The 10,156-nt window shown below is 43.2% G+C and overlaps 2 protein-coding genes across 3 annotated transcripts in view; one reads left to right on the top strand and one right to left on the bottom strand.

The window, feature by feature from the left end:
- Positions 1–87: 87 nt before the first annotated feature.
- Positions 88–7,304, bottom strand: METTL21C (methyltransferase like 21C). 2 transcript variants are annotated; one of them, XM_003203231.4, is made up of 5 exons: positions 6,934–7,304; positions 3,584–3,738; positions 2,120–2,262; positions 752–869; positions 88–492 (listed from the first exon to the last, which is right to left on the bottom strand). In XM_003203231.4, exons 2-5 carry the CDS (start codon positions 3,696–3,698, stop codon positions 98–100), a joined length of 771 nt encoding a protein of 256 aa, XP_003203279.2. In that variant the 5' UTR covers positions 3,699–3,738; positions 6,934–7,304; the 3' UTR covers positions 88–97. The 2 variants fall into 2 exon arrangements, with proteins under 2 accessions (XP_003203279.2, XP_019465770.1); XM_019610225.1 differs by lacking the exon at positions 6,934–7,304 and adding an exon at positions 4,807–4,874.
- The window catches only part of TPP2 (tripeptidyl peptidase 2), a 34,263-nt gene continuing 31,079 nt past the window's right edge, over positions 6,973–10,156 (top strand). Inside the window, exon 1 of the mRNA XM_031557703.1 lies at positions 6,973–7,222. Within this exon, the coding sequence (XP_031413563.1) occupies positions 6,973–7,222 (250 nt within the window). The remainder of the gene's footprint in view (positions 7,223–10,156) is intronic.

The raw sequence follows: 10,156 nt of genomic DNA, 5'->3' as shown, positions 1-10,156 counted from the left end.
AGACTTAAATGCACAGAGAGCTTACCATAATTGCACATCACTTTCCAAACTGCAAGATGCAGGCATGAAATCAAAATTAGTAGTTTGTTTTTTTTCTTCAGTTCTCTCTTACCGTGGCTTTAAGCAACTTGACATTTGATTCTGGAAATTCCGCTAGGATGGATGTATCAAATATATTGCAAAGTTGTTCCAAAAATTCATAGTCTGTACTGAATCTGAATTTATTTGCCCATAATAATACTGTCCCTGGCTGGCAGAAGTGTACCATTGTTGCTAGCAGGGCATCCAGAGCAGTATGATGGTATACAACATCACTTGCCAGTATAAAATCATAATGGTAAGTTGATAAAGGGAAGTCTTCATTGAGGTCCTCTCCCCACACCAGTTTTCTCACTTCAGGTTTGTGCGTATTCATGTTGTGTGTATTTCTTGAAATATTAAACGAGAGATTTTCAAGAACTTCAGGCAAATCAGTAGCTGTAACATAAGCTCCTAAGGAATACATAGATTTGTTTTAGTTCAGAGGTATATAGTTAAAGATATAAACTTTTGGTATTACTTTTGATATTGCTGCTTCTCCCTCAGCAATAACTAGAATCTTTATTAACAAAAGTGTTCCACTTGCTTTCATTTTTTTAAAAAAAGCAGTGACGAATGTATTAATTTCAGCTGTTGCTTCATTGCTTTCAAGTGGCAGTCGGAGATCTAGATTGTGTTTCATAAGAAATCTGAAAGGAAATAGTTTACTGACCTAAGATGGAAGCCACGATGGAAACCAAGCCTGTTCCAGCACCAATTTCCAAAACTTTCTTGTCTTTGAGGTTGAATCGTTCTTGATTTGATTCCAGATACTGAGACAAAGCCAGTGCCTGAAATAGTTACCACGTATTCATAATATGGTATCAATTAAGTTGCACAAAAATTAAGTTGATGTTTTTATACTGTATTTTTTTATACAGTGGAAAACACTGATGGCTGTAACATAAACATAATATGGAAAGAAACATTGTGTCCTGTTCTTTATGTCAAGCAATCCAATTAAACTAATTTATTATTAATTTTAGGTTTCGTGAGATAATGAGTTTGCAGCAGACATGTAAATCTTTTGTGATTCCTCTCACAGCTCAAGATAGGTAGTGTCCAGATGGGAACCATTCTATTGATAAATAACACAAACAGATGCCAAAGAAATTAACTGCCCTTTCGTTTGTCCCCTTTAGATTAGTGTTAGGGTTTTAACTCCTGTGCTTTCTCATAATGCAATGCTGTCTACCTGCTCTGGGCAGGCTGACAACTCATGAATCACCAGCCCAATTTGCACAACCTCGTGCTTTTCTTGGAAAGTTTTACCATCTGCATTCTGACACCTGGTTAATTTGAGAAATGATGTTCTGACATTCCAGATTAAGATACAGTTTCATTTATCCATACACTTCATTTTTATCTTTTTTTTTTTTTTTGGTCAGACATTGTTGGTGAACTTTTCCAATGAAAGTAGATCTGAAAAATTCTGAAATACCCTTTCTTCCTCTAGAGCCATATTTGAGTCTATAAAAGTTCTTTTTTGCAGCAGGAGGAATGAATATTGGAAAAGACCTGTTTGCAAGTACGGTTTTCCATACTGCACTGGAATAGTTCCAGGCTGTTCTTTAAAAGAAACACTTTCATTATTTTAAAATACCTTATTTAATCTTTCACTATTTTCTTCTTTAGTCTCCTTTTTGTAATGCTGATTGATTGCTTCCCAAGAGTGACTAGAAATGTGGAAGAAGCAACAGTTCTTCCAATTTTTTCCAAACAATTTTAACTTTTTATTTCCCCAATATCTTCATCCAGATGACGAATAGGAAGGTAGGTGCGTGCATGTTGGTTTTTTTTCTTACTTCTGTAAGTGGAAATAATTGACCATCTACATGCTACTTACATGCCCCATTTCTTTTGGTGCAAACTACCAAATCAGTATAAGGCAGAGCTTTCTGCTCTAGTATTTCACAGCTTAGTTCCTCAAAAGAAATAGGTGTTAATTAAAAAAAAAAATACTAGCTTGAGGTTTGTCTGCCATTGTCATTTCTGATTTATCAGTCACGTCAACTCCGTGGATGCCATATTGAGTACTTACCCCGGGCCATACCACTGCTCCAAAGTGTTCTATAGATTCCTGGATGACAATGTGCTGGCCTGCATAAGTATAATGCTCTTTGTCAAAGTAGTGGGAAACTGTAGGAGCCCAGTTCTGCAATATTTTAAGAATTACTGGTGAATCTGTGAGAGAAGACGAAAGGGGTATTTTATATACATGTATTAATGCACAGCTTTTCAAAGGATGAGAAGGACTTTGTGAATGTTGTACGTGAGCACATGCACTAGAAAAGCTGTCACGTGATGGGGTTCAAGACCATCTGCTCTCCAAATGTGGGCAATCTGGCTGCTGAAGGAGCAGAAGCAGCAGAAGCAGTGTTTTTAACGGGCTGACCAGTAGAACCTATGGATGCCCCATCCTTGGAGGCACTCAGGCCTGGTTGGGTGGGACCCTGGGCAGCCTGAGCTGGTGGGGGCAGTCCTGGCAGGAAGCTGGAACTGGACAAGCTTTTAAGTCCTTTCTGTGATTGAGTGTTTACGTGGCACTTCACAGATACCAAAATGTAAAATACAGAGAAGTTGCCTTCTGCAGCTCATCTTATGCTTGAGATTTAAGTACTTTTCCTTGCTGTTGTTTTTTTTTTTCTACTGACTCTTGAAATCAGATACCAAATAGTCGCATCTTTTTAGATATTAATATACTTAATGAACTTAATATGCCTGCTAGAAGATGGCCAGCAGGTACAGAATGCTAAGCTTCATGTTTCAAAAAGAAGAGTACCTTTATGTTTCATCTGTTACACTACCACTCAGTGAAAGAGCTGGGTTTCTTGAATTTTTAACCCTTCTACAAAAAGAGGATTCTGAAACACTTTTTCAGCGTATGTTGAAACACACGCTGCTGTTGAGCAAGTGTCAGTCCTACTGTAGTGTAGTGCTTATGTATCTCATCATAGCATATAGGCTTGTAGGATGGATGTTTAGGATAGCTCAGCTTAACTGCTCCAACCAAACTCACTGAAATCAGGGCCCTTAGGGACTGTGCAGCCATTGGAAGCCTAATGGCAGGATATGCATAGATGCTGCAACACTGAACTGCAAAGGACAATTTTGCTCTGGATTTTGATCAGTGCCTGCCTGCAGTTCTTGATAGATGTTCAAGCAAAGCGGTTTAGCTTGTGTTAAAATTTGTAATGCCACAGCTTCAGTAATGCCAGCCCAACCAATATATGTTCTAATCAGCTCTCTAGCAGTGCATGAGAAATAATTCTCTGATGTCTAAATAAAATCCAGAGGCTTTTTACAATATGTGTGTCAATTATGGAGTTAGAATGCTTTTCCTAGATTTGGTACAAAAATAAATTACAACAGAGGGAAAAAAAACTGGGGAAAGTAGAGCTCAAGAAGAGAAGTGACAGATTGACATTTACTATCCAAAGACAGAAAAATGAAGCGATGAAATACCAGCAGGACACAGCAATTACAGTATTATAAAGGATTATACCGGAGTTGGATTCTGCTGTTGATGAGCAGTTGGAGCTGCAAGTGCAGTTCTCAGAGTCACACAGCTCTTCACAGGCTTCTCCTTCCACTGCTTGGCAGTCTGTTGCTCTTTGCATTGTGTAGGGAAATGGCAGCTGCTGTGCAAAGATTGTGGAACTGAAATAGAAATATATAGAGAGAGAAAGTTGAGGGCAATTCCTTTGTATAAGATGATTGGAGAGCTGGCTGTGGGATCTCCCCATCCTGCTCTGACTCTGCCTAGGCTCGTATGACTGGGTTGGGTGGCCTCACACTGCTGGAGGTTCCTCTAAGCATCTCCTTTGGTCTCTGAGGGAGAAGCTTCGCAGTGCCTGCAGGTAGTTTTTAAGGGCAGAATGACTGCTGATGTGCGGAGGTGGTTTATTTGCACCCACGACACTGACACCATTGCAGTTCTGCTGATGCTTGATATATTTCTTACTACTCCCTTTATTCACAGGCACAAGACTTGTGTGCTGTCTCCTGTAGCACAGTGTTTGTTCACAGTTAAGGCAGGCAATTTTATTTTTTGCCAATTCAAAAGGGAGGATGCTAAGTAATTGGAATTCTGCAGATTTTGTTTTATATTTTTCCTCCTCAGAAGTGGCAGGTAACGAGTTCTGGCTGCACACCTTTTGTGTATAACTCAAAATACAGTGGAGGCATAGGAGATTGAAGATGGAAGGTAATGCTGGAGCTTCAGCAGCCAGTTCCTAGCATTTGGGATGTTTTTCTCGCACTTCTGGCATTATGCCCCCTCAGAGAACAGTAGCAGTTTCTATCCAACCTCACATTTTCAATTGTGCACTGCCTGTTCTCAGCAATGGCTCTCATTCCAGCTCCAGATATGGAAGGAAAAAAAAAAAAAATCTTAGTGTGGCAGTTCAGACTTACAATTGGCCACGTGGGTACCACAGATCATATTTGAGGCAGCTTAGTAAATGTGTGTTTGCTGCTCCACTGTTAAGCACTTGTAATAAATAGCTTCTCTGATATCATTCAGCACAGACACATTGAATTCTAAACTAAATGAGAGATGTTCTGTCGTGCTTAAAAATCATTATGCTTGCTTCTGTTTTGTTCTTTGAGATCCTCTGTGTAATGCTACAATAAGATGATAATGGCAGAGTCTTTGGCTACAACAAATGAGAACAAGCCCAAATACAGCAGCCACAGATACAGTAAAGAAGGAAAAGAGCTGCTTACCTTTGGAAGATCTCAGGCAGAGATCTCCAGCAAGTAGTGCCCTCTCTTCCCATGCCAACCCTTATATGAGATCTGTGAAGAGGTGGATCCTGGCTCCACCCTATCCAGTCACTCAGGTGCATTGCATGCAGCTGAGCTCCCCTGGTTTGGCCCTGCCTTCCTGCCAGGTGCTCAATCACTTGTTTAGGCCATCACTTACCATTTCCACTATGTTCTGGAGTAGAAGTTGGCTTAAATAATCATACAGGTGCTTTGCTGTTTTTATTAAAGCCCTTCTTAAAAGGATCAAGAGATCTGAAAAATAACCATCAGTTACACTCATAGGCCTGGTCTGGTCCTGAAGTCCCTCAGGTGCCCAAGTTCTCAGATGGCAGTCTGGGAAAAGAGATTATGCACTCTGCATTTATTCATAGTGATAGATACATCATGCCGGGCTTCTGGATGCCACAGTAATATCATTCATATCTTTTTGTAGGTGTCGCTTTTGCATAATAGGAAGTTATTATTTCGTACATTCTAATGCCACAGCTATTAGTGATTCATAAATTGAAGTTTTTTGGGGTTTTGTTTGTTTGTTTGTTTGCTACAAACTACATTTAGTCTGGATTCAAGTATATTAATGTACGAACAGCTTTCATTTATTACTGTAAATGACCAACTCTACCTGAGGGCTGTGGGCACAGGTCACTACTGGGTGCTCTTGTTGCACATGGGCAGTATCTGCATCATCATGTGCAGGATGGTCAAGTTGCTGCTGTCTTACTAGAATGGACTTTTCATACAGTTTTGACAGTTTTCTGATCCATATTTCAGCTAAAGTGATACATCTCTTATAAACATTTAATTTGGGAAGACTATGGCAAGCAAAATCTGTTCCCTTAGAAACTGCTGGCTCTTTGTGGTGGTTAGCAGCTCATTTATCAGCAAAGTGGTTCTGAAGGGAATTATCACCTAAATTCTGTGGTTTCCAAAGGGGGCTACACTAATGGTCTTTGACTTTGTTGCCAACAAAATAAGTTGCAACACCACATTTGATTTCTTCAGAATTTTAAGAAGATGGAATAAGTCACAAAATTATATCTATCTGAAAAGGTAATAAAATGCTTAAGACTAAATTATAAGATGGCAATAAACCTTATGGTAACACTCTAAAGAATCAGAATCACAAAATCACTCAGGTTGGAAAAGACCTTAAAGATCATCGAGTCCAACCACAACCTAACCATACTACCCTAACTCTAACAACCCTCCGCTAAATCATGTCCCTGAGCACCACATCCAAACAGTTTTTAAACACATCCAGGGATGGTGACTCAACCACCTCCCTGGGAAGCTTATTCCAGTGCTTAACAACCCTTTCTGTAAAGAAGTGTTTCCTGATATCCAACCTAAACTTACCCTGGCACAACTTAAGGCCATTTCCCCTCGTCCTGTCACCAGTGAGAAGAGACCTACCCCGCTTTCGCTGTAAGCACCTTTCAGAAACTGGAAGAGAGCAATAAGGTCTCACCTCAGCCTCCTTTTAGCTATATCAGCTTTAGCTTTATTCAGCTTTTAGCTTTATTCAGCTTTATCCCCTCTAATAAATTTTCTGCCTCGACTTCTGAAATTCATTGCTTGGAAAGGGCTTTTGGATCTGACCTCATGGCCCGAAATAAAAAAAGTAGGTTACTGAGCAGTAGTACTGTATCACTCGGTCCTCAGCAGTGAGCACAGCTCTGCTGAAAGGCTTCTCCTTTTTCTTGGCACCAAGGTCACACTGCATTGCTGGTTGTAGTCAGAATTACCAGGCAAAAGCCACTTCCATCTGTTCGAAGGGGAAGCGCAGTTGCACTGCAGTGTGAGTTAGGACTGGGTGTGCACTCAGCGTTTCTGAGCACTCGTGCAAAGTTCTCATACACTGCCTAATATGCACGTGTGTGTGTATGCATATATATGCCTAGAGCATTACTGTACACCCTTATGATATTTGAGCCCACAAGGTACATGCATCCAAATGCAGGAAACCAACGGGTTAGGTGTGCGTGGGCAGAGCAGGCAAGGAGTGCAGTAGCTGAGTTCCTTTGTTAGTCAGCAGGAAGCAGCCACATCAGGGTTAGGGTTAGGGCAGTGGAGCAGTGCCATTACCTGTTGTGGTGCAAGGCGCCGGGAGGCTCCCGCAGGCCGATGCCCGCTCCAGAGGTTTTTATACCACCGCGCACCTGGAAGCAGCCACGCTGCCCGCCGGGGCTGGTGGGCTATTTACAGCAACATGACCAGGCAGCGTGCGAAGGGCTCGCTGCCCCGTGCTCAGATCTTTTCCACTTGCGGCATGAAACAAAAATGCTCCTGAACCTCATAGTCCCGAGTGCTGCAGCCTCAGAAGCAGAACTCTGGGGCTTTTCCAGCCTCTCATTTTCTAAGCTGGCTGAGTCTCGTTAGGTTCTCCAGTCCTGACCCAAGGGAGCAGCTGCGTGCGGGAGGCACAGCCCAAGTGTGGAGGAAAGTGTGGGGTCAGAGGCGGCTCCAAGGGAAGGTCAGGGGCTGGCGGCCTCCCTGCAGCAATTCCTGCAGCTGGGAATCAGGAATAACAATCTGCACGGGCAGTGCCTGCTAGCAGCAATAGGAACTGCACTCCCTCAGGGAGCTCTTGTTGCTCTGCAGCACTAATGGGAATTATAGATGTCAGACATACACCAGATGTGCGTTGCTTACACACGTTAAGAATCAAGTCGTTGTGTGCATTTTCTGTGGCTGCCTTTCTGTCCCCACCCCCCACCCCGAAAGGATTTTTAAAGAAAAGGAAATCGGAGTAAAAAAGTTCAAAAGGAGCTGTGAAAGCCAAAGGGCTGCTAGGATGGAGGGAGAGAGGAGGGCAGCAATGCATATTCGGCTCAGCATGTAAGGATGTGCACCTTTTGGAGAAACAGCCGTGAATTTGGATCTAGTTCTCTTGAGTAGGGACCTGAGATGAGCCCTTTGGGGCTGTGCATTTCCCACCTTGGCCACGGGAAGGCTCCAGCAGTTGCACTGAGAGCAGGAGATGCCTGGATGCTTGCACCAAAGCACCCTGATCTCCTTTCTCTGAGATGTTAAAAAGAATGTGTCTATTTGTTTATTTATGGATCCAAGGGACAGAGCATTAACTTAACTAAACTATGTCTTAAATACTGTGCCTGGTCCTTGAGCACTACACAGCCCCCCTCCATTTCCCCTCACTGTGGAAATGGGTGGCCCTGAGCTAGATCAGGAGCTGACAGCAGAAAGAAGAAGGCAGGTATGTCGCTGTTGGAGTGTCGTCCCTGTTGAGCTGGGTTTTGTTGTTGTTTTTTTATGACATGATTTTTCAAGCAGGCATGTTCCTGGCTCTCATACCAATGTTCTGCCTCCGCAGATGGATGTAGCTCAGGCCAGTACTGCTGCCAGTGCTCTGCCTTCAGCTTTGGCATTGGGATTAGTGCTGAGCACAGGCAGTGCACTTTTCAAACCAAATTGAAGGAAAAGGCTCGCTCCTTGTTCTGTCTTGTGAGGGCAGTTGAAAAGCAGCTTCAGGATCACTGGTACAGCGTGGTTAGAAATAATTTAGGTGTGGCTTCATTTCTTGCTTATAAGTTATGCATGTAGAAACACTGGATGCTTGAAATACAAGTGCTGTTCAAATATACTTTATAGATAATTTCTACAAATGCTTCATGTGCCGCAGTCTTTCTCCAGTGCTGCAAATGAGCCTCATCTGGGGGTGCAGCACCATGGCTTTAAAACTTCTGCAGGCTTGAATGGGCAGAGGGCAATCCACCACTTCAGGCCTTGTGAGGGGACTGCTTTCTATGTTATATAATCACAGAATGGTTTGGGTTGGAAGGGGCCCAAGGCCACCCAGCCCCAACCCCGTGCCATGGGCAGGGCTGCCCCCCACCAGCTCAGCTGCCCAGGGCCCTATCCAACCTGGCTTCGAGTGCCTTCAGGGATGGGGCACCAAAGCTTGTCTGAGCAGCTGTGCCAGTGCCTCACCACCCTCACAGCAAGAAGTTTCTTCCTAACATCTATCCTAAATCTCCCCTCTCTGAATTTAAAATTCCTCCTTGTCCTATCACTATCAGGCTGTGTAAAAACTTGGTCCTCCTCCTGCATACGAGCTCTCTTTATGTACTGGAATGCCACAATGGGGTCTCTCTGGAGGCTTCTCCAGTCTGAACAAGCCCAGCCCTCGTCCTGTCTCTATAGCACAGGAGCTGCAGCCTACTGGTCATCTTCATGGCCCTCCTCTGGACTCAGCCCAATAGCTCTGCATCCCTCCTGTGCTGGGAGCCCCATGCTTGGGTGCAGTACTTCAGATGGATCTTAAATGTGCAGAGTAGAAGGGGAGAAGTGTGGTTTACGGTTTGTTTGCTTGTTTTAGTTCTGTTTATGTGAAGCCCTGATGATTGTATGGGTCTCCTCCCTTTGCTGTGCTTCCAGACTGCCAGCAATGTAGGCAGAGTTTCCTTCTGCTTATCAAGGAGATTGGTCACAAACTGCCAGGACATTGCAGAGATGTTACCAGCTGCCACCTGGAGCAGGGCTTGGCAATGAGGAGCAGCAGTGCTGGTGGGAGCTGATGAATGATAAGGCTTCCTGTGGAAAGGGAAAAGGGTTTAAAATGTCATAGAATCATAGAATGATTTGGGTTAGAAGGGACCTTTAAGACCCCTTAGTTCCAACCCCCTGCTATAGGCAGGGACACCTCCTCCCACTAGAGCAGGTTGCTCAAAGCTTCATTCAGTCTGGCCTTGAATGCTTCCAGGGAGGGGGCAGGCCTCTCTGAGCAACTAGTTCCAGTGTCTCACCACCCTCATGGTAAAGAATTTCTTCCTAATAATGTCCTCTGAAAGGGTCATCAAACTTGTAGTTTAGCATCCTATATTTAATATCACGCCTATGAATTTTCACAAGCTTTTGCAAAGGTACACGCTTAAAGAAATCGAGCTTTGATGGGATGACAAGTGAGTTATCTTTTGGTTTGATAATTTGTTAACAACAAGGAAGCGGTAAATTGGCAGGTGTGTAGTACATCATGGGGAGCAGTGCTGCTGAGAGTAGCCAGGAGATGTGTGAAGGAGACGGCATGGTGATGATGTAATGTAATTATTTAGGATAGTGAAATTAAAAGTAAGCTGAAGAATTGCAAAGGGATCTCTGATACATTGTGAGAGGTGCGAAAATGATAAATCAGGCTTTGTGCTGACAGGCACAGCATAATGCATACGGACAGGCTAGAACTTGGTGTCACTTAGGAAAGAGATATTAGTGGCACTGGCAACTGCTATACTGCTTTCCAAAGTATATCAGTAGTCAAAAAGATAAGGGAGCTGTTGGGTTCTTATAAGGAGGG

Source organism: Meleagris gallopavo, chromosome 1 (genome assembly GCF_000146605.3).
Source record: "Meleagris gallopavo isolate NT-WF06-2002-E0010 breed Aviagen turkey brand Nicholas breeding stock chromosome 1, Turkey_5.1, whole genome shotgun sequence".
NCBI lineage: Eukaryota > Metazoa > Chordata > Aves > Galliformes > Phasianidae > Meleagris > Meleagris gallopavo.
Note: the sequence above shows the minus strand (reverse complement) of the source record. Positions and strands in the feature narration are given on the sequence as shown.

What these genes read in the sequence shown, in the direction of transcription:
- METTL21C (XM_019610225.1), bottom strand. Translation starts at nt 4,859, where the DNA reads ATGGGAAGAGAGGGCACTACTTGCTGGAGATCTCTGCCTGAGATCTTC. An exon ending in CTGCCTGAGATCTTCCAAAG is followed by an intron (nt 3,739 to 4,806) that starts GTAAGCAGCTCT and finishes TTTCTATTTCAG; the next exon opens with TTCCACAATCTTTGCACAGC. An exon ending in GAGCAGTGGTATGGCCCGGG is followed by an intron (nt 870 to 2,119) that starts GTAAGTACTCAA and finishes TAACTATTTCAG; the next exon opens with GCACTGGCTTTGTCTCAGTA.